Below are 21,863 nucleotides of genomic sequence, written 5' to 3' on the forward strand. Positions count from 1 at the left end.
ATCCGAATGCAGGGAAAGAATTACTAGTGCAAAATATTTGGGGCAAAAACTATCTGGGCCCTGACTTCTTAAAGAAATTTTTCCATGAAAAAACAAAACAAAACAATAGAAGTCAGGCCTGCTGACCATTAGAAGTCACTCATCTCATAAAATGACAATTCATTTTCTCCTTTTTGGGGAAAAAAAATACAAGTGTGAAATCTTGGGAATGCTTGCTTGGCAAAAGTGAGGCACAAAAGTGATCTTTACTGGATTATTCTACATAATCAAATAATTAAAGCTTTTACATTCTTGAGAAGTTACACTATATATTGGGTTGCAGTATTTTCTTTAGAACATTCTGAAACTTGGGGTTCTTCAAGCCAGACTGCTCCAATTATTTTTGTGCTCGGGGCTGTGTTTCCATCTTCTCTATGTCTGTACTAGGTGTGGACCAAAGCCGGTCCAAAACCAGTTTCCAGGAAAGTTAGATCACAGTCATCTCAGACCATCATAAAAAAATTAAATCAAGACACCCCCCAGCACTGCATTACTGCAAGTAATAATAATAATAATAATAATAATGGTATTTGATAAGTATTTACTATGTGCCAAGCACTTTTCTAAGTGCTGGGGTAGATACAAGGTAATCAGGTTGTCCCAATGCGGGGCTCACAGTCTTGATCCCCATTTTACAGATGAGGTAACTGAGGCATAAAAGAATTAAGTGTTTGCCCAAGGAAAGCAGACAGCAGCAGACAGGTGGCAGAGCTGAGATTAGAATCCATGTTCTCTGACTCCCAAGCCTGTGTTCTTTCCACTAAGCCCCCTGCTTCTCTTAAAGAATGTTCTTTAAGGAACATGGACACTTCAGAGGAGCAAAATCTTATTTCTCACACTATTCAGCTCTCGGAGAAGCATGAGCACAGCTGCTAGATGAAAATGGGAAGCAGTGCGGCCCGGTGGGTAGAGCATGGGCCTGCAAGTCAGAAGGATCTGGGTTCTAATCCTAGTTCTGCGACTTGTATGTTTTGTGACTGTGGGCAAGTCACTTATCTCCTCTGTGCCTCACTTAACTTATTTATAATATGGGGATTAAGACTGTGAGCCCCATGTGGGACATGGACTGTGTCCAACCTGATTAGCATTTACCTGCTCCAGTGCTTAGAACAGTTCCAAGCACATAGTAGGCGCTTATCCAATACCATTTAAAAAAATGGGTCCTCAATTAAAGATCACGCATGGATTCCTTCTCTGCCACCTTTCACGCACCCCAAAATGCCCCACCACTCCCCCGCCCTCAGAAACCAGCACCTCAGAGGACCTCCCTGGCAGGATGTTGGTTCGAGTTCATGTTAGTTCTTGTTTTCTCTTTTTCTCTCTTTGTCTGCCTCTGAGGAGGAGCAGGTTTTTCAGCTCACCTGTATGTGGATGGCGCCCTCTACTGCTGCTTCTATATCAGAACAACCACTGATGAGCGACAGCTGCTTCTGGGCACTCAGACTTCCCTTCAGCATGCCACTGCGTTCCAGCTCCTGCATCTGTTTCCTGGGGAAAAAACCAACAAGGGGAGTTCACACAAAGTAGCACCACAATCCCAGCCCCCAAGATCCACTTTTCTTTAAGATACGGTGCCCTGGAGCAGGCTCGGCAAAGCCACATGGTCATTTCGGGAGGTTTCTCAGGGAACTTGGCCTAGTCAGTATTTGTTAAACCCTTACTGTGTGCCAGACACCTTACTAAGCACTGGGGTGAACAAAAGCAACCAACTGGACACAGTCCGTGCCACACGTGGGCCTCACAGTCTTAATCCCTATTTTATAGTCGAGGTAACTGTGGCCCTGAGAAGTTTAGTGACTTGTCCAAGGTCACAGAGTAGACAAGTGGTGAAGCTGGAACTAGATCCCAGGTCCTTCTTTCTGACTCCCAGGCCCATGCTCTAGCCACTAGGCCACACTGCCTGCCACACTTCTGCGGGGATCCAAGACTCAGGGCTGCAGGAGAAATGTTCATCTCGTCGGCTCACCTCAAGCATGAGCTGAAGACTCAGATGGCACATGGGAGGGCAGCCATGTGGGCAAAGAGTGCATGGGGAGAACCAGGAAGTGGCCAAACCAAACAGGCACTTCCTCTCAGTAAAGACAAGTCTTCCCTTGCCCCAAGAGAGTACTTTCTAAGCATCTTTCCCGGACAGCTTGTCCATCTCTGTTCTCTAGGGAGAATTTTCAACACCAGGCCATGGAGCTATCACTTGACAGGCCTCATCCTTTCCCCTCTTCACTCCCTTCCCCTTCCCCTCACCTCAAATAGGGGCTAAATGAGCCCTGGAACTCAGAGGGGAGTCATATACAGAAGTGTGGCCTAGTGCAAAGAGCAGAGGCTTGGTAGTTAGAGGACCTGGGTTCTCACCCCAGCTCTGGGACTCTCTGCTGTGTGACCTTGGCAAGTCACTTCACTTCTCTGCACCTCAGTTTCCTCATCTGTAAATGGGGAGTAAATGCTCCTTCCTCCTGTTTATACTGACAGCCCCATGTGGGATGGGGTATGTCCAACCTGATAATCTTGTATCTACCCCAGCTCTTAGTTCAGTGCTTGGCACATATAGTAAGCACTTAAAAGTACCATAATTATTATCATTATTATTATTGGTATTTAGGGATGGAACAACTGCCTCTACCGGTAGTGTTGTTCTTCCAACCGTCCCACACACTGCCAACTCAACAAAGGGAAGATTCCCAGACCTCCTGGGCTGTCAAAGGGAGCAGGCAAGAGACATCCAAAATGGTGCCCCTCTAGGGGTATGTGGCAGCTCTGCCATGTTTGTCTGCAATCTAGGGCTCAAGGTACACTGGGCTGGCTAGCAGCTGGAAGTCCCTTACCAAAAGGGTGGGGTCCTGAAGGTGACCTCTCCGCCCCCATCTTTGCCAGGCATTGTCCATCAGAACAAAACAATGCCAGACCCTGGATCCAAATCTGGCATTGCCTTTTGCTTCCTGACAAGAGAGTTCCTGGGGGAAAGGGTCACACTCTTAGTACAGTACCTGACACACAGTAAGCACTTTAGAAATACCATAAAAAACAAACAAAAAAACCCTGAGCTCGTATTAGCTTTTGCATCACTGGCTTGGGTTCCAACCTGACTTTTGGAAGGGAAAAAAAATCAGAGGGAAGTGAACAAGCATCTTGAATGCAAAAAACTCTTAATCTGGGCAAGAAGAGGGATTAGTCTCTGATGAGAATACCTTTGGAAATTCATGCTGGTTTTCTGGTACAAAGATCTCAAGGACGAACCCCAGAAACTGGTAGAGATCTGATACCCACACCAACTATCGTGAAACCGAATCCTCGCTGTGAATCCAGGGACTTATAAAGCAACTAAACCTACCTTCTTTCTTACTGCTTCCTTCTCTTGGTATTTATTTCAAGGGTTATAGAAAGAAGAACAAATATATGCAAGGACACCACAAGCGTAGGGCTCTTGAGACCCCCACCCATCAGTGCGCACAGCTGACCTCAGGCTTCATGTTTGTGGGTTACATCAATCAGCAGTATTTATTGAGCATTTACTATGTGCAGGGCACTGTACTAAGTGCTTGGCAGAGTACAATAGAATTAGTGGACACCTTCCCTGCCCATAACGAACTGACAGTCTAGAGGAGCAGCCCTTCTGCACGAGAGACACCTATTGTGTGATTTTGTCCACACAGCTCATGGATCCTGACTGGGAGCAGGGGAATAAGCCCCCACCCATTTAGAATGCTCAACGTCCCCAGGAAAGGGTGACACCCACCAAGGGCAGCTCCGGACCCTTGTTTTCCCACAGGAAAGTAGGTGCATCGATAGAGAAGAGAAGCCCTGGGGTGGGGTGGGACCCTTGCCTAGTGTGAGGGGGAGAAGAGGCCAGTCAATACACCCTGAAGGTGTTTTGCTAGGCAGCTTGCCGGCATGGGAGGAATTTCACGCTGCAGGGAGCAGGTGGTCAGTCAGAAGACTTCATAACAAAGCTGTATTTTCTTTCTCCCAAAAAGGCACAAGCAGCTCTACATCTGGAAGCTTTTAAATTCTGCTGAAATATAGATGGGTCATGAAAACAGAGTCTCTTCTGTCCGGAAAGAGTTGTTCTCTTTTTCTAGTTGGATTTGTGTACATGAATGCCATTTACTGTCATAAAACACTCCCGGACAGAGGCAGAGGCACAGGGGGCCCTTTCTAGATCCAAAATAGAAAAGTTACCATCACCCAGGAATGAATTCTTGATGGTGTCTCAGTATTGGTAGGAGGTAACCTGTAGGCCGGTGGTTTAATTAAGCGCTTAGGACAGTGGTCTGCACACAATAAGTGCTCAATAAATACAACTGAATTGAATGAATTAATTAATTCCCTGGAGCAGGGAGGAGAAATAGTATGAAAAGCAGTGACTTTCAACCAGTAAGCCTTCCAGTCTGACATGTCCCATCTGATCCTGAACTCAATTTGTGCCCTTCGGCAACCCAAGATGTAGGTTCTGGAACTGTCAGAGAACCAATCTCAGAGCAACTCAAATTCAGTCTCAATTCTATTAGGGACAACTGCTAGCGTCAGGCCAGGCTGAGAGTCAGAATTTGGTGTTTCCAGAGTCCTGCCCTGTCCTCCTCCCACAGGGGGAGGGGGCACTAGAGGGGATAGAGGCAGTAGTGAGGACTGGGCTCAGACACCGTATCAGCAAATGGAGTTTTTCCTGGAGCAAGTGGAAATCCCTGCGGCAAGCCGGAACTGTGAACTCGCTTGCTTGGGAGGAAGACTGTATTGCACCTGCTGCCTCTCTGGGTGATTGGAGCACTCCCTAGACCTCCCATGAGCCCTCAGAGCTTCCCAGTACCCAACAACTGGCGGGTTATTGCTTTTAGTTCCCTTCTCTGTTCCCTAGGCACTGTTCTCCAAAATGGCAAGTCCAGAGACAAGACACAGATTTAAGTACTTGAGACTTGCTTTATCATAGCAAGGGCAGTTTCCATTTTCTACTTGGGGAAAGTCAGCTGACATACCCAATATTCTCCAGGGCAGTGGTTATCTGCTGTTGTCCAATATCGTAAAGTTTCACCTTGAAGCCTCCACTGGCAAACAGCATGGCCCAGCTGCGCCCGATGAGTCCACTAAAAGAAAGAAAGAGAAAAATACTTACTGACATCTTGAATTTGAGAGACCTAGAAAAACACTTTGGGTAGCTTTATCCCCTCTGTTTTACTGAATTTAACACCTCAAAAAAGACAGTTTGGGTGGCTTCATTGGTATTTATTTGGTAGACTGTAAACTCATTGTGGGCAGGGAACATGTCTTCTAACTCTGTTGTATTGTACTGAGCACAGGGCTCTGCATATAGCAAGCTCTCAATAAGTACCATTGATTGGCCCTTTGTTTGGCTGTGGAGGCTACCCTTCAACCGCCTGCTAGGTCACGGCACACTTTGCCACAGCACACACTTCCTACATATAAAACCCCTCCGTTTGCAGTTTCTAGTGCGCCGTACCCTTCCTGCCTACTTGCCTACAGCACTCCGGGCCCCAGTGGGGACATGACAGCAGGAACAGGAGGGTGAGTGGCACTGCCCAAGCCATTGGCACTAGAGTCAATTCCTCATGCCGCTCTCTGCCCTGGAGCCTTTGGGACTTAACTGAAGTTCATCAGTCATTCGTGTGTGACAGGACAATAAATCATCAAAGTCAAAGAGGGGAATCACTACATTGTTCACCCATGTACATGGGGGAAGGAGGGGGGGGCACAGAGAGGTGGTCACTTGCTCAGAATCCTTCTTTCTCTAGCTCCCCAGCTGTACACTTCAAAGATGTTTGGGAGGGTTTCAGGGCACTCTTGCCTTTTCAACAGACCAGGAGCATGGGGTTCACGCCTAGCACCAAAGTTTACTGCATACTTGACAGAGCCCACCCACCCTGCTTCTTATAGTTGGGAGCCCAAGAAGTTGAGCTCAGAAGTGAGTGGCTTCCTCTCTAGCTTCTAGAAAGCCAAGAGAGAGGGAGAAGTACTGCCAGCTTCTGAGGGAAAAGGAAATGAGAATTTAAAGAAATGCTGATTTCTGTCTTTGTAAAAAAGCTTTCTCTCCTTTTCCTGCACTACAAGGGCTGATCCCATTCTATTTAACACAAACCATATTCCAAAAGCCTGTGAATTCCAACCAGGAGAGAGGACACCCCCAACCCTGCCCCAGACTGCTCTCTGGCTCCTAAAACCCTCAGGAAGGGAACAAGCTGAACATGAGCAACTTCTCCCAGGCTGAACACAATCAGCTTCTCCCTCAGGTCCTGCTTAATTCCAATTCTGGCATAACTGGAAGCCCGGAGAGACCCAAACTGGAAAGTGCCATTTTTTCAGGTCTCGAGAAGGTCGGTCTATTTCCATAAGCAGCAATGCCCCCAAATTCCTCCCCTCTTTCCACCAAGAGGTAGGTGGCTCTCTTTCCATTCCGCTCTCAGCAAGGCTTCTTATCTCTTGTTCTAAAGTTGAACTTACAAAAAAAACCTTTTCCAAAACTTGCTGGATCTCTGTCAACTCAGCAGGATCAGAAAGGACAACAAGCAAACCCTGCTGCACTTTAGAAGGGAGGGGTCTCCTTTTGGATTTTGGCTGCCAGAGGAAGTTACTGCACCCTGCAGTCTGCAAGGATATTTTAAAAACAAACATTTGAAAGAATAAGCATTTACTATATTATTTAAAATAAACTGATCACTGTAACCATGCCTTTAAACAGTTCCACTGAATTGATGGTTTCATTTTTAAAAAAATGAACACGACGTTCTTTCTTCCTCATGAGGCCCCTTACATAATCAAACATTGAAACACTACTTTTAATACCCCCATCTGATGAAAAGTGACTTTTTGGTAAGGCAGCTTTTTCTCCTTAGTTTTCAATTCAAGCACTAGGTTGGTAGATAAATGGCTGCCATAGAGCACCACCATTTCTAGCTGGGTTATTTACATGATGAAGGAGGGTCTGCTGAAAGCACTCAGGCTATTCCGCCTTAACTACATCAGCCTCCTTGCTGGTCTCCCTGCCTCCTTTCTCCCCACTCCAGTTCACACTTCACTCTGCTGCCTGGACCATGTTTCTACAGAACTATTCAGTCCATGTTTCCCCACTCCTCTAGAATCTCCAGTGGTTGCCCATCCACCTCCACATCAAAGAGAAACTCCTTACCATCTTTTTAAAGCAGTCAATCACCTTGCCCCCTACCTTACTTTGCTGCTTTACTATTACAACCCAGTTTGCACACTTGGCTCCTCTAATGCCAACCTACTCACTGTACTTCGATGTTGTCTATCTCACTGCCAACCCCTCGCCCACATCATGCAACTCCTTCCCTCTTCATATCCAACAAACCAAGATTCTTCCAACTTCAAATCCTTATTAAAAATCACATCTCTTCCAAGAGGCCTTCCCTGACTAAGCCCCCATTGTCCTACTCCCTCTCCCTTTTGGGTTACTCTTGAATTTAGATTTGTACCCTTTATACACCACACTCTCAGCCTTATACCATTTATGTACATATCCACCATTTATTTTCATGTCTGCCTCTCCCTCTAGACTGTAAGTTCCTTGTGGGCAGAAACATGTCTACCTACTCTGCTATACTCATTGTACTAAGTATTAAATGTGCTGATTGATGGAAATGTGTGCTATTTTGCATTTTAAACAGCTAAAGCTGATTCTTTTCTTCCTTCTCTCTTTCCTGAAATGGAGAAAGACTCTGTTCCCTGGTGCTCTCAGGATGACTTGGGGTCAGGGACTGATACCACATTATTTCCACCCTGGGCATGGAAAATGAACTCCTCTCCCATCCATTCAACATGAGAAATGGCGTGGCCAAGTGGAAAGAGCATCGGCCTATGAGTCAAATGACCTGGATTCTAATCCCAGCTCTGTCGTTTTGCCTGCTGTGTAACCTTGTGAACTTGTTTCCTCATCTGTAAAATGGAGATTAAATACTTGTTCTCCCTCCTACTTAAACTGTAAGCCTCATGTGGGACAGGAACTTGTGTCCAACCTGATCCTGTACCTACCCCACTGGCACATAGTAAGCATTCAATAAATACCACAATTATTATAATATTATTATTATTATTATTATTATTATCATGAAGGGAAGGAGCCACAAGGGCAGGGGTTGGGAAGGAGAACTGGGGCCTCCTTTGCCCGGAGCATATCTAGGGAGCTGCCAGTTGAAAGCCGCCTCTTCCAGAGCCAGCGCCAGCCAGGGCAGGTGTTCCCCTCCGATGCGACCAGCCTACTAGACCAATACTGCACTTCTAGTTCATCACCCACTCCAACAGCCTTTTGGGGGCTGGAGTATCACCGACCTGTGGATGAACTCAAGTGGAAGGCCTCTGCATGCTAGAGGTGGCGGGATCATTGTCCGCATTCTCCTATCGACTTTATTTTTCTAGTGCTTAGTAAAGTGCTTGCTATGTGTCAGGCACTGAACAAATGCCATAATTATTATTATTATCATGAGTAGATGACAGTAGAGAGGTCACAGACCAATGGAGGGGAGTGGCTTGGGGAGGCAAAGGGGGTGTCTTCAATAACCTTCCTACCGGCTAAAGTTATAAAGTCAGGGTTGGTGGAGAGTGCAATGTGCAAAACTACCCAGCTTCTGGTGACTGACTAGTGGTGAGTGAATCAGCACCAATGATTCTCACAGCTTTCAGGAGACGGGGGAGTCCCCAAAAGCCAAGCTTGGTCATTGGTGGACAGTTGTCTTTCCCTTAGGGCTCAGGAGCTACAGAGAGCCCAGCCTGCGGCTTCAGAGTCAGAGCCCTAAATCAGTCACTTTTCTCCTTGCCCAGCCCAGTACCTGCTATTACAGAGAACACGCAGATGGTCACCTTTGATGGCCTGCTCCTGGCAAGAGGCAGGCGCGGCTCTGCCCTCCGGCCCTGTGTGGTCTCAGTAAATGTCTGGGTGGTGCTGGCACCAGACCAGCATCCCGAGGGGTTTGAGGATGCCAAAAGCTGGACGAAGCACCAAAACCAGTTGTGGCATCCTTCATCATTCCACGTGCACACCCGGGGTGGTTCAATAGGATCTTCTGTAGAGTTCCCAGGCAAAACAGATGTGACCTCAGGCTGCCTCCTGTCCTCTCTCCAACAGCTGGCAGGCACCATTATACTGTCACCTCGACTAAGCTGTAACTGTGCAACTCGACTGCCTCTGGGGAAGCCACTGCATGCAGTTGGAGGCAATGGAAGCCACAAGAAGTCAGGCAGCAATGAAACCTGTTGGGCTTCGGCTGAATTTGTGGTGGGCTGTCAACACCTTTCCCACTTTTAAAATACACTATGAGGGGCTTTAATTTAAAAAACTGAGTCAGAATTGAGGAGCCTGCCTTTACAAAGTTTAATCTTGAATAGATGGAAGCTTATCTTATAAACGGATTACACTTTGAACGATAGGTCAACAATCTCCCTGAGGGCTCAAAGTTCTGACAAACTAAGAGGTCGCAGGTACAAAACATAAATAGACACCTAACACGAATATGCTCCCCCTGAACTATTCTGAGGACTTTTATCCTCCCCTTGCCAGCTAAAATGGCAGTTCGTATTGAGACAACCGACCCCAGGGGGCAACCCTTTCCCGGGAGACCGAAGATCCCCAACACCTTCCCCCTCGCTGGGGACCCGCTAAACTCAAAGCTGGCCCCGGGCACAAACACTAACTCAGCAGACGCTTAATTGGGAAGCACGATGAGACTCCCTTCCCAGTTTATGAGACTCCCTTCCCAGTTTATTAATTGGGGAAAAAAAACAAACCCCCACAACAGCTAGTTTTCGAAAGATGCGCACAAGGGTTTCGGGGTCGGGAATCTACATCATGACTTGGTGGAAAGAGCCCGGGCTTGGGAGTCAGAGGTCATGGGTTCGAATCCCGACTCTGCCACTTGTCAGCTGTGTGACTGTGGGCAAGTCACTTAACTTCTCTGTGCCTGTTACCTCATCTGTAAAATGGGGATTAACTGTGAGCCTCACACGGGACAACCTGATTACCCTGTATCTACCCCAGCTCTTAGAACAGTGCTCTGCACATTGTAAGCGCTTAACAAATACCAACATTATTATTAAATGACACATGTGTCACTTCTTCATTCGGTCTAAGCCAATCCCTGCTGCGCCACTTGTCTGCTGTGTGACCAGGGGCAAGTGACTTCACTTTACTGTGGCTCCGTTACCTCATCTGTACAATGGGGATTGCGACTGGAAACCTTACGTGGAACAGGGACTGTGTCCAACCCCATTCCAGCGCTTAGTACAGCGTCTGGTATACAGCAAGCGCTTAGCAAATATCATTATTATTACAGTGCACTGCACTGAACGGGCACGCAATAAATAGTACTCGTAACTGCGGCTGCTGGCGTTTCTCCCCAGAAGAGTAATAATAATAATGTTGGTATTGGTTAAGCGCTTACTATGTGCAGAGCACTGTTCTAAGCGCTGGGGTAGACACAGGGGAATCAAGTTGTCCCACGTGGGGCTCACAGTCTTAATCCCCATTTTACAAATGAGGTAACTGAGGCACAGAGAAGTTAAGGGACTTGCCCACTTGCACACTCTTGCCCAAGAGTGTGGGCGTGGGTCGTGCATGCTTGCCTTAGACGCCTGCACAGAAAAGCTGGAGGTTCATTCATTCGATAGGATTTATTGAGCGCTTACTATGTGCAGGGCACTGTACTAAGCGCTTGGAATGGACAATTCGGCAACAGAGAGAGAGACGATCCCTGGTCATGGACGGGCTTACAGTCTGATCCACCCGCAGGCACCGTCCAGAGCTGCAGCCCGGGCTCCTCCACTGCGAAAACCCGGCAGGACGGGGGGAGGCCGGGGCCGGGATTTTACCTGCCAAAAACCACAACACTGCCATCCTCTGTCGAAGTCATTTTCTCCGCCGCCGCCGCCGCCGCCGCCGCCGCCGCCGTCAGCAGGGGAGCCCGGAAGACAGGGAGACCCGAAAAGGAGTCCGCCTGGGGGAAGGGACTCTTAAAGGGGCCGGGCGGTCCCTCGCACACCGCTCTTCTCCCCAACGACTCGGCGGGACGCTGCAGGCCACGCTCCCATTGGCTCCCTCCCCTTCCAGGCCTTCCTTTCCCCCCCTGACGTCATTCAACCATCCGAAAGGAGCCCCGTGATAGGCTGGAAGAGCCGGTCTTCTCTCTGGGAAGCGTGATCGCCCTCCAATGATCTTGGGCCGGAGCGGGCGGGCTGGCCAATCCGCGCCCAGGAACGTGGGCCGCCCGAGAAATAATAATGTTGGTATTTGTTAAGCGCTTACTAGGTGCACGGCACTGTTCTAAGCGCTGGGGGAGATACAGGGCCCATCAGGTTGTGCCACGGGAGGCTCCCAGTCTTCATCCCCATTTTACAGATGAGGGAACGGAGGCCCAGAGAAGTGAAGTGACTTACCCACAGTCACACAGCTGACAGGTGTCTGAGGCGGGATTCGCACCCATGACCTCTGGCTCCCAAGCCCGGGCTCTTTCCAATGAGCCAGACTGCTTCTCCCCGCGGAGCTGGGGGCCGCGTGGACGCGGAGCCGCGAGGGAGAGAAGCACCCCTCCCCTCCGCCGCCCACCCAACCGCATCCATACATTTTATTATTATTAATAACAATTATTAATAATAATAATAATGCTAACCAGGCTGGACCCAGCTCAAATGCCACATGGAGCTCACAGGCTTAATGCCCATTTTACAGATGAGGGAACTGAGGCACACAGCAGACAAGCGGCAGAGTCAGGATTAGAATTCGGGTCCTCCCGGCAAATCACGTCACTTCTCTAAGCCTCGGTTCCCTCCATCTGTAAAATGGGGATTTGGGACTGTGAGCCTTAAGTGGGACCGTGTCCAACACGTTTTGCTCCGACCCCAACACTTAGTACAGTGCCTGGCACATAGTAAGCACTTAACATTTCGATGATGAGGATTCCCAGGCCATGCTACTTCTCAGCCCACTCACCTTTTTCTCATCAGTGGCTCAACAGAGATTGTTGGGGGGCATTGGGGATGAAAAGCCAACGGTGAGAAACAGGAGAAAGACCCAATGACTAGGAGAAAAAGCTGAGGCTCAGAGGAAAGAGCCTGGATTGGGAGTCAGAGGTCGTGGGTTTTAATCCCGCTTCTGCCACTTATCAGCTGTGTGACCTTGGACAAGTCACTTCACTTCTCTGTGCCCAGTTCCCTCATCTGTAAAATGGGGATCAAACACTTGTTCTCTCACCATCTTAGACTGTAAGCTGTGGGGCATGAACTATTTCTAATATGACTAAGTATCTATCATTCATTCCTTCAATCATATTAACTGACCCCTTACTGTGTGCGGAGCACTGTACTAAAAGCTATCCCAGTGCTTGGCACCGTGTTTTGCTATAGTGAAATGCATAATCAATACTAACTCAAAATAATTTGTTAAAAAGAAAGGGGAATGATGGTCTAAGGGCCTGATGCCTGTGCTTCCACAGTGAAGCTCTAGAGGCAGAAATGTCAAGAAAAGGGAATGAAATTCTAGTCTTTAGCAAGTTCGATTCTAGTCTTTAGCGAGTTCAAGACCTAGCGATGGTTCCCAGTGCAGCCCGAACCTGGTAGAAAAACAAGCAAGAGATTAGAGTAAGATACATATTCATGAGAAGCAGCGTGGCTCAGTGGAAAGAGCATGGGCTTTGGAGTCAGGGCTCATGAGTTTGAATCCCAGCTCTGCCACTTGTCGACTGTGTGACTGTGGGCAAGTCACTTAACTTCTCTGGGCCTCAGTTCCCTCATCTGTAAAATGGGGATTAAGACTGTGAGCCCCATGTGGGACAACCTGATTCCCCTATGTCTACCCCAGCGCTTAGAACAGTGCTCGGCACATAGTAAGCGCTTAACAAATACCAACATCATTATTATTATTATATTCTATGAAGTAATTTCTTTCAGCTTTTCAGTTAGGAAGTGCTTTAGACATTCATTTTCTAATCTTTCAAGTAGCACTGTGTTGTCAGATACCTTGTTCTATTTATTTTATGAATGCTATGTATATATCTATAATCCTACTTATTTATATTGATGCTACTGATGTCTGTTTACTTGTTTTGATGTCTGTCTCCCCCTTTCTAGACTGTGAGCCCACTGTGGGCAGAGATTGTCTCTTGCTGAATTGTACTTTCCAAGCACTTAGTACAGTGCTCTGCACACAGTAAGTGCTGAATAAATACAATTGAATGAATGAATGAAAGCTGATTTGGGAAGAAGAACAGATATCGATGCCTGGGAGAATATCCTACCTGTAATTTATTTTAATATCTGTTTCCCCCTCTAGACTGGAAGCTCCTCTGGTCAGGGATTGTATTTACCAACTCTACTGTATTGTATTTTCCCAAATGCTGAGTATGGTGCTCAGCATGCAGTAACTGCTCAATAAATACCATTGATGGACTGATGACCAGTGAAGTAGCGTGGCTTAGAGGAAGGGGCACAATAATTACGATTGAATTATTATTGAATGACTGGGAGTCGGGAGACCTGGATTCTGATTCCAGCTCCAACACTTACCTTTTGTGTGACCTTGAGCAAGTCACTTAACTTCTCTGGACTTGTTTCTTCTTCTCCTGTAAAATGGATATTAAAAGGTCATCTCCCTCGCCCTTAGCCTCTAAACCCACTATACTGTATTGACCCCAGCACCTAGCACCATGCTTGACACAAAGTAAGCACCTAGCAAATACTGCAATTACTATTAGACACCACAGCTTCCTACCCAACTCCCTATCTTTCATTTTATCAATTCCCCTTCATCATCCTGCCAAAAGTCTGGAGCTCTTTTTGGGTGTCAGGGCAGAACCCAAGAATTTGTGACCATTCCACCAGGGGCAAGCCCAACCCATGCGGCCCCATCTCTCATCAGAAGGCCTCGCTAGCGAATGACACGAACTTCCCAGCTAAGTCCATACGGGTCTGTGGTACTCTTGTTCTCGGCTTGGGACCTTCACCCTGACCAGAATGTGGCTCACAGAGAGGAACTCAATCAATCTTGGTTCCCATTCAAGCAGCTCCTGGCTCTTCCCACCCAAGAGGCACTTGATCTTGGCGTGGGCCTGAGGCTCTTGGCTTGGCTGATTCTCTACGATTCAAAATCCAACTCACAAAAACTAAATTAGCCCTGGCAGCCAGGCCAACCCTAGAGCCAAGCCACAAGTGGGGACCAAAGCAGACCCTGCCCAGCTCCTACAAGCGTGACCCAAAAAAACCAGAACCCCTTTCCAAAGCAGAACCTTTGCTCCAGGCGACACTAGCCCAAGGTGGACTTGCTAAAGAAAGACTGGGCTGTCAGTTGCTTTTCTTGGCATTTCTACCACTGAAAATGCTGATTCATAATGGTGCTTCTTAAAAACTTGTTTTTTCTCCCCCTTTTCCTTCTCCGTAAAGGATTTTTGTGTCTGCCTCTCCTACTAGATTATAAGCACTTTGAGGGCAGAGATTACGTCGACTAACTCTAGTGTTCACTCCAAAGCTCTCAGTACTGTGTTCTGCACAGAGAGGGTCCTTAATAAATACTACTAATTGACTGTTTGATTTCAGGCCACTTCCTCACTTCCAGTGCTTCTGGAATGGAGGTCTGCTGACTGTGATATACATCTAACCTCAAGTAAATAAAGGAAAAGTTTTTACCCAAATTGTCTAAAGCCAGGGGAAAACCAGAAATGACTGGAGTTTGTGTTGTACATATACAGTATGTTCTTTTTTTTTTAATGTATTAGACTTTGGCATAGAATTAAATGGTTCTAACAGTGGCACAGTGTGGGTGCAGCATCAATGGAAGAGTTATAGTGTGCCACCACCTGAAGAGGCTCTTTCATAAGTTCACAGGTTAGCTCAAAGCAGAAACATGATTAAATGAAACAAGATTTAAACACTTACTATAATGCAAACTTTTCCTTTTCCCAGAGTAAAGGATTACATACTTTTATTCGTTAGTGTATTTTTCCAATTTTCTCTTCTTTCTAGTTTTCATCTCAGTCCCAGCCTCACTCAGATCACTAATTTCTTTTCATTTTTGAATACTGCTCTTTATTAGCTCAAAATAGGAATGGTATGCCATAGAGAGAAGAAGGAATCTGTGTAAGGTGGTCAAAACCTGCATTTGTCAAATTTTATAAAAATATTCTAAAAGTGATTTTTCGGAGGAAACTTACTTTACTAATAACAGCGGTTCTTTCTCTTGTACTTAAATCAGCCCTGCAAATTAGCACAAGCGTCATACATACAAGGGTCATAGTCACCATCACCAACAAAATAAAATGTATTTATTGATCACCTATACAGCACTGTAACAGTTGCTTGGAGAAAATGCCAAGTATCAGAAGCCATACTTGCTCACAGGACATTTACACACTAATGGAGAAGATAAAACAAGATAAATTGATGAAATAAAAGTTAAAGGCTGAGTAGTAAATGATTAATGTGGGTAAGTACCCAATGACAACAAAAAAGATAATTGTTTGAGAGAGCTACTGATGTTCTGTAAATGGTGTGAATGCCTAGGGGTACGAGGTGGCAGGAGAGAAGCAGGGAATCCTCTTTGGAGCAGGTGGCTTTTTAAAGGAATTCTGAAGGAGGGAAGGGAACTGGTTTGGGGAAATGAGTATGACATTCCTGATAGGGGAAAAACATGAACGGCAATCCGTCAAAAAGTGGCATTTATTAATTAAGCACTTACTTTGTGCTAAGTGCTTGCACTTAGTGCTAACCTTAAGCTTGTGCTTATTAAGTGCTTGGGAGAGTGCAGTACAGTCAGTAGGCATGATATCCCTGCCCTAAAGGAGCTTACTACTTAATGGCGGAGGCAGACGATAAAATAAATTACAGGTAGGGGAAGCAACTGAGTACAAGGATTTGTACCTACGTGCTGAGGGGATGCAGGGGTGCACCTCAGTGTTTGGGGGTGGGACTAAGTGCACAGGAGAGGCAGAAGGGAGGCAAAATAGGGTGGGTGGGTGGGGGGCAATACCTTAGTCCAGGAAGGCTTCCAGGAGGAGCTCAATTTCAGTAGGAGTGCCAGGTAGGAGGGAAGGAGTGAGCAAGGGACTGACAGTGGGTGAGGTGAAAGTGAGAGATAGGACCGGAGTGTGTGAGCGGGGTTGTAGCTGGAGAGGACTGTGTTGTCACTTAAGGAAGGGGGAGGTGTGTACAGAACAATTTTTTAGAAAAGTGATCCGGGCAGCAGAATGAAGTTAGGGACTGGAGTGATGTGACAAGTGTTCGAACCAGTGTGTTAGCAGTCTGGATGGAGACCAGGGAGCAGATTCTGGAGATGTGATTGAATATGTGCGCTGAAGGAGAGAGGGGAGTCAAGGAAAATACCAAGGTTGTGGGCTTGTGAGTCAAGAATGGTGGTCAGAGGTGAGAGAGGCAAGAGCCAGACACAGTTAGGGCCTTTGCTTGTGGTCTGGCCAAAAGGGGGCCGAAGAGTGTAAACTTGGGCGTTTCAGGGAAGGAGATTAGATATGCAAGGCAGTCGTAAACATGTGATACTTGCTACCAAACTGAAGAGAAGAAACCAGAGTCAGTCTGAAATCTCTTCACTCTCTTCCATAAAAGCACTTCACTAGGCTCCTGGAATTTACCTTTTTTTAATATTATCCTTCATCCTCCCTTATAAAATGCACTGCTATTACGTAAGAGTCTTAAGGAATGTCACTAATTAACTTGGAGCAAAGGACTTTCTTCTCAAGATAACTAAGAAAGCTAAGCAATTAAAATTTATCTATGTACAATTACTTCTTCATTGAAATATCCTCAGAACAATTTGTTTTTGGAAACGATTTAAACTGCAAGGTTAAAAAGTGCCATGGTCTTTTTTAAACATTTAACAGACATTCACCACCCTGCATCTGATGGTGTTTTCTTTTAACTTGTTTATTTTTCCCTTTTCATATCCAGAATAGAACAATCTGGGTAGCCATAGAGAAGGATACTCATTGTGACCCTTGAATTACTTATTTAGTGAAGACAGTGCTTTGCTTAACTCAAGAGGAATCATTTACTGTCAGAAGTATGAGTCCACATACTCAAAGCAGGGCCTGTGATAACTCCTGTTCCTTCTATTATCTCCCTGTTTCTGGGATAGCAGCAGTACCAAGCGATCAATCATATTTATTGAGTGCTTACTCTGTGCAGAACGCTGTACTAACCGCTCGGAAGAATAGAGTATAGGAGAGTTGGTAGACAAGTTCCTTGCCCACAACGAGTTTGCAGTCCCGCAGGGGCAGGCAGCAGCAGGACACCCACCACATCAGTGTTTAGCACTCCCTCTCTCTCCACTCCCTGTTCACACCCCTACTTCTAGGTTGCAGGGACTGTGTCCAACCCGATGTGGATGTATCCACCCCAGTGCTTAGTACAGTGCCTGGCACATAGTAAGGACTTAACAAATTTATTATTATTATTGTTGCTCAGTTGGATTGGTGGATGGCTCTGATCGTGGCTGGAATCTGTTTCTCTCCACTAATTTGTCTTTCAAATCTCACATTCCCTGGGATTCCAGGAGGAAGGGAAACGTATATCAACAAGATTGCCAATAAAACAATCAATCACCGATATTTACTGAGCACTTACTGTGTTCAAAGAACACTTTACGAAGCGCTTGGGAGAGTCCAATACAACAGGGTTGGTAGCCACGAACCTTGCCCACTTACAGATGTCTTTTTTGCCAAAATGAATGCCCAAGTTTGGGTAATTATCTAACTAAACCAGGACAAAGGACCTGCTGGAAAGGAAAAATAATAACTACAGTACTTGTTGAAGATGATGATGGTATTCGTTAAGCGCTTACTATGTGCCAAGCACTGGGATAGATACAAATTTATCTGGTTGTGGACGGTCCCTTGTCCCACAGAGGGCTCACACTCTTGATCCCCATTTTGCAGATGAGGTCGCTGAGGCCCGGAGGAGCGAAGCGACTTGGCCACAAGTCACACAGTCAGGATGAGAACCCAGGTCGTTCTGAGTCCCGGGCTCTAGCCACGAAGCCACGCTGCTCCTCTGGACAATGAGGCTCCTCTAGGCTCCCAGACTCAGCACCTCTGGTCCTCAGCTCCGCCCCCTTCACCACGACTTTGCTCTTCCCACCCCCCTTACTATCCCCCCCAGCTCTTATGTTATATATAACGTATATTAGGAGTCAGAGGTCATGAGTTTTAATCCCGATTCTGCCATTTGTCAGCTGTGTGTCTTTGGGCAAGTCACTTCACTTCTCTGGGCCTCAGTGACCTCATCTGTAAAATGGGGATTAAAACTGTGAGCCTCATGTGGGACAACCTGATCACCTTGTATCCCCCCCGGAGTTTAGAAAAGTGCTTGGCACACAGTAAGCGCTTAACAAATGCCATCATGATATATCCATAATTGTCATTCTGTTTATTTCCATTGATGCCTGTTTATTATGGAGAATCCCATTTATTTCCAGTGGGTGCCCGTTTATGTGTATTGAGGTCAGTTTCCAGAGCAGCAGCGTGGCTCGGCGGAAAGAGCCCGGGCTTGGGAGTCAGAGGTCCGGGTTCGAAACCCGCCTCTGCCCCTTGTCAGCTGTGTGACTGTGGGCAAGTCACTTCACTTCTCCGTGCCTCAGTCACCTCACCTGTCAAATGGGGCTTAACACTGTGGCGCCTCCCGAGGGACCACCTGATAACCCTCTCTCTCCCCCGGCGCTTAGAATAGTGCTCTACACATAGTAAGCGCTTCACAAATACCAACATTACTGCTATTATTTCCTCCCCTCTAGGCCGCGACTGTGGGCGGCGACTGGCTCCCTCTGGGTTTAGTCCAGGGCTCCGCACGTAGCAAGCGCTGGATAAATATCGTTGGGTGAGTGAATGAAGGAACGCACGCCTTCGGGAGGTGGTATTTTACAGCGCTTAGGGAAAGGTGCTGGTCCTTTGCCAGCCGGCCTGGGCCGCCATGGCCCCCCCCCCCCCCTCTGGTCCCCCCGCGGGCCCCTGTGGCGCGGGGCATTGTGGGAACGGCTGCCTCGGAGCCTCCCGTTGGCAAGAGCGGGGTGACCGGTCCTTGGCCTGGGATCGCCTCGCCCGCCGCTCCCTGCCTTGCCCTGCCCTGCCCTGCCCTGCCCTGCCCTCCCCCGTGGCTCTCGGTAGGGTCGGCGGCGGCCGGAGGGGCCGGGGGGCGGAGAGCCCGCGGGCGGGACGGATGTTTGGGGGCCCCGGGGGGAGGGCCCGACTCAGGGAAAGGACCGGCTTTGCCCCAGAAGGGGAGGGGGCGAGGCCCGAGAGTAATGACGGCGGGTGCCAAGCGCCGACTCTGTGCCAAGCGCTGTCCTAAACCCTGGAAGGGACACCAGGGGATCGGGTGGTCCCACCTGGGGCTGGCCGTCTTCATCCCCATTTCCCACAGGAGATCACTGAGGCACTGAGATCACTGGGTACCCCAAGTCACCCAGCTGACCAGCAGCTCGTGTTGTCTTGTTTTTGTTACGATGTCTTCTTTCTGTTATGGTGTCTTGGTTTTGTTACGGTGTCTTCTTTTTGTTACGTTGTCTTGTTTTTGTTACGGTGGCTTCTTTTTGTTACGGTGTCTTGTGTTTGTTGCGGTGTCTTCTTTTTGTTACGGTGTCTTGTGTTTGTTACGGTGTCTTCTTTTTGTTATGGTGTCTTGTTTTTGTTACGGTGTCTCCTTTTTGTTATGGTGTCTCGTTTTTGTTATGGCGTCTTGCTTTTCTTTCCTTCTGTTTTGCTCTGCCGCCCGTCTCCCCCGGTTAGACTGGGAGCCCGTCATTGGGCAGGGATGTACATTCCAAGCGCTTAGTACATTCATTCATTCAATAGTATTTATTGAGCGCTTACTGTGTGCAGAGCACTGCACTAAGCGCTTGGAATGGACAATTCGGCCATAGATAGAGACCATCCCTGCCCAGTGACGGGTTTAGAGTCATTCATTCATTCAGTAGTATTTATTGAGCGCTTACTATGTGCAGAGCCTGCACTAAGCGCTTGGAATGGACAATTCGGCCACAGATAGAGACAATCCCTGCTCAATGACGGGCTCACAGTCTAATCGGGGGAGACAGACGGACAAAAACAAGACAACATAATCATGAGAAATAGAATCGAGGGGATGTACACCTTATTAACAAAATAAATAGGGTAATACAGTGCTCTTCACATAGTAAGCGCTCAATAAATACTGTTGAATGAAAGCGGCTGGGCTGAGATTCGAACCCATGTCCTCTGGCTCCCCATCCCGGGATCTTTCCACGCTTCCACCTCGCGCCTCCCCCCCCATTGTAATTATAATGATGGTATTTGTTAAGCGCTTACAATGTGCCAAGCACTCTTCTAAGCACTGGGGTAGATACAAGGTCATCATCTTGTCCCACGCTCACAGTCTTAAACCCCGTTTCACAGACGAGGGAACTGAGGCCCAGAGAAGCTAGAAAGCAGTGCGGCTCGGTGGAAAGAGCCCGGGTTTAGGACTCAGAGGTCAGGGGTTCTAATCCTGGCTCTGCCACTTGTCAGCTATGTCACTTTGGACAAGTCACTTCACTTCTCGGTGCCTCAGTTACCTCATCTGTACAGTGGGGATGAAGACAGTGAGCCCCACGTGGATGAAGATAACCTTGTATCTACCCCAGCGCTTAGAACAGTGCTCTGCACATAGTAAGCGCGTAACACATACCAACAATAATTAACATTATTGTTAAGCGACTTGTCCCAAGCCCCACAGCTGACAAGTGCTTGTCACGGTGCTTTGCACGTAATAAACGCTTAACACATGCCATCATTATTATTATTAATAGGCGGAGGCGGGATTAAAACCCACATCCTCTGACTCCCAAGTCCGGGCTCTTTCTGCTAAACCACGCTGCTTCTCCACCTTTTCCGCCTCGTCGACGCCTCGTCGGGTGCCGAAGCGTAATTTGTCCTCCGATCTGCCTTAGGTCCAAAATGATGCAAAATGTGCACCTCGCCCCAGAAACAGATGAAGATGATCTTTATTCTGGCTATAATGACTATAACCCAACTTACGATACAGAGGTAAAAAAAAACCTTCTTCACTTAGTTCATTCAGTCGTATTGGTTGAGCGCTAGCTGTGGGCAGAGCACTGTGCTGAGCGCTTTGAAAGCACAGTTCAGCAACAAAGAGAGACAGTCCCTGCCCACAACAGGCTCTCGGTCTAGAAAGGGGGAGACAGACATCAAAACAAGTCAGCAGGCATCAATAGCATCAATAAAAATAAACAGAATTGGAGATATACACACACATCAGAACAAGTAAAACAGGCATTAAAATAAATAAATAGAATTATAGATATACGCATATCTACACACGTGCTGTGGGGTGGGATGGGGGTAGAGGAAAGGGAACGAGTCGGGGCAAGGTGAAGGGGGAGGGGGCTTAGTCTAGGTCACTTGACCACCTATGTACCGGTACGGTGCTAAGTGCCGAGCACTGTTCTAAGCACTGGGCATAGATACAAGTTACATTCATTCATTCATTCAATCGTATTTATTGGACGCTTACTGTATGCAGAGCACTGTACTAAGCGCATGGAAAGTACAATTCAGCAACAAATAGAGACAATCCCTGCCCACAACGGGCTATAATTATGGTATATGTTAAGTGCTAACTAGGTGCCAGGCACTGTGTTCAGCATGTGCATGTACACACACGTACCGTACTGTAGCTGTACGGTACAGAGGTTTAGGACTATACAATTGGTGCAGAAACCTGTAACTGTGCCCTGATATTAGCGTTTTTGTTTCTCGAAGTTCCTATAATATTTCTATTAAAAGATTGGGTGAGAAAATATTTTCTCTCATGAAGCATAGTCAGCCAGTCAATTGTATTAAGCGAAG

The 21,863-nt window shown here is 47.3% G+C and overlaps 2 protein-coding genes across 6 annotated transcripts in view; one reads left to right on the forward strand and one right to left on the reverse strand.

Moving 5' to 3' along the window:
- The window catches only part of CRYL1 (crystallin lambda 1), a 53,083-nt gene extending 42,115 nt beyond the window's left edge, over positions 1-10,968 (reverse strand). The window contains exons 1-3 of the mRNA XM_007664086.2: positions 10,861-10,968; positions 5,004-5,111; positions 1,401-1,527 (exon numbers count right to left, since the gene is read on the reverse strand). Coding sequence (XP_007662276.2) covers positions 1,401-1,527; positions 5,004-5,111; positions 10,861-10,901 — 276 coding nt within the window. The 5' untranslated portion in view covers positions 10,902-10,968. The remainder of the gene's footprint in view (positions 1-1,400; positions 1,528-5,003; positions 5,112-10,860) is intronic.
- An 8,053-nt stretch (positions 10,969-19,021) lies between these two features.
- The window catches only part of IFT88 (intraflagellar transport 88), a 41,437-nt gene continuing 38,595 nt past the window's right edge, over positions 19,022-21,863 (forward strand). For 2 of the 5 annotated variants that reach the window (XM_001516370.4, XM_029048023.1), the window contains exon 1: positions 20,952-21,041. In XM_001516370.4, coding sequence (XP_001516420.1) covers positions 20,952-21,041 — 90 coding nt within the window. Of the gene's footprint in view, positions 19,142-20,874; positions 21,042-21,863 lie in introns of those variants that run through there. The other 3 variants (XM_029048022.2, XM_029048020.2, XM_007664087.3) reach the window with 3 other exon arrangements.

This window comes from Ornithorhynchus anatinus, chromosome 20, assembly GCF_004115215.2.
Source record: "Ornithorhynchus anatinus isolate Pmale09 chromosome 20, mOrnAna1.pri.v4, whole genome shotgun sequence".
NCBI lineage: Eukaryota > Metazoa > Chordata > Mammalia > Monotremata > Ornithorhynchidae > Ornithorhynchus > Ornithorhynchus anatinus.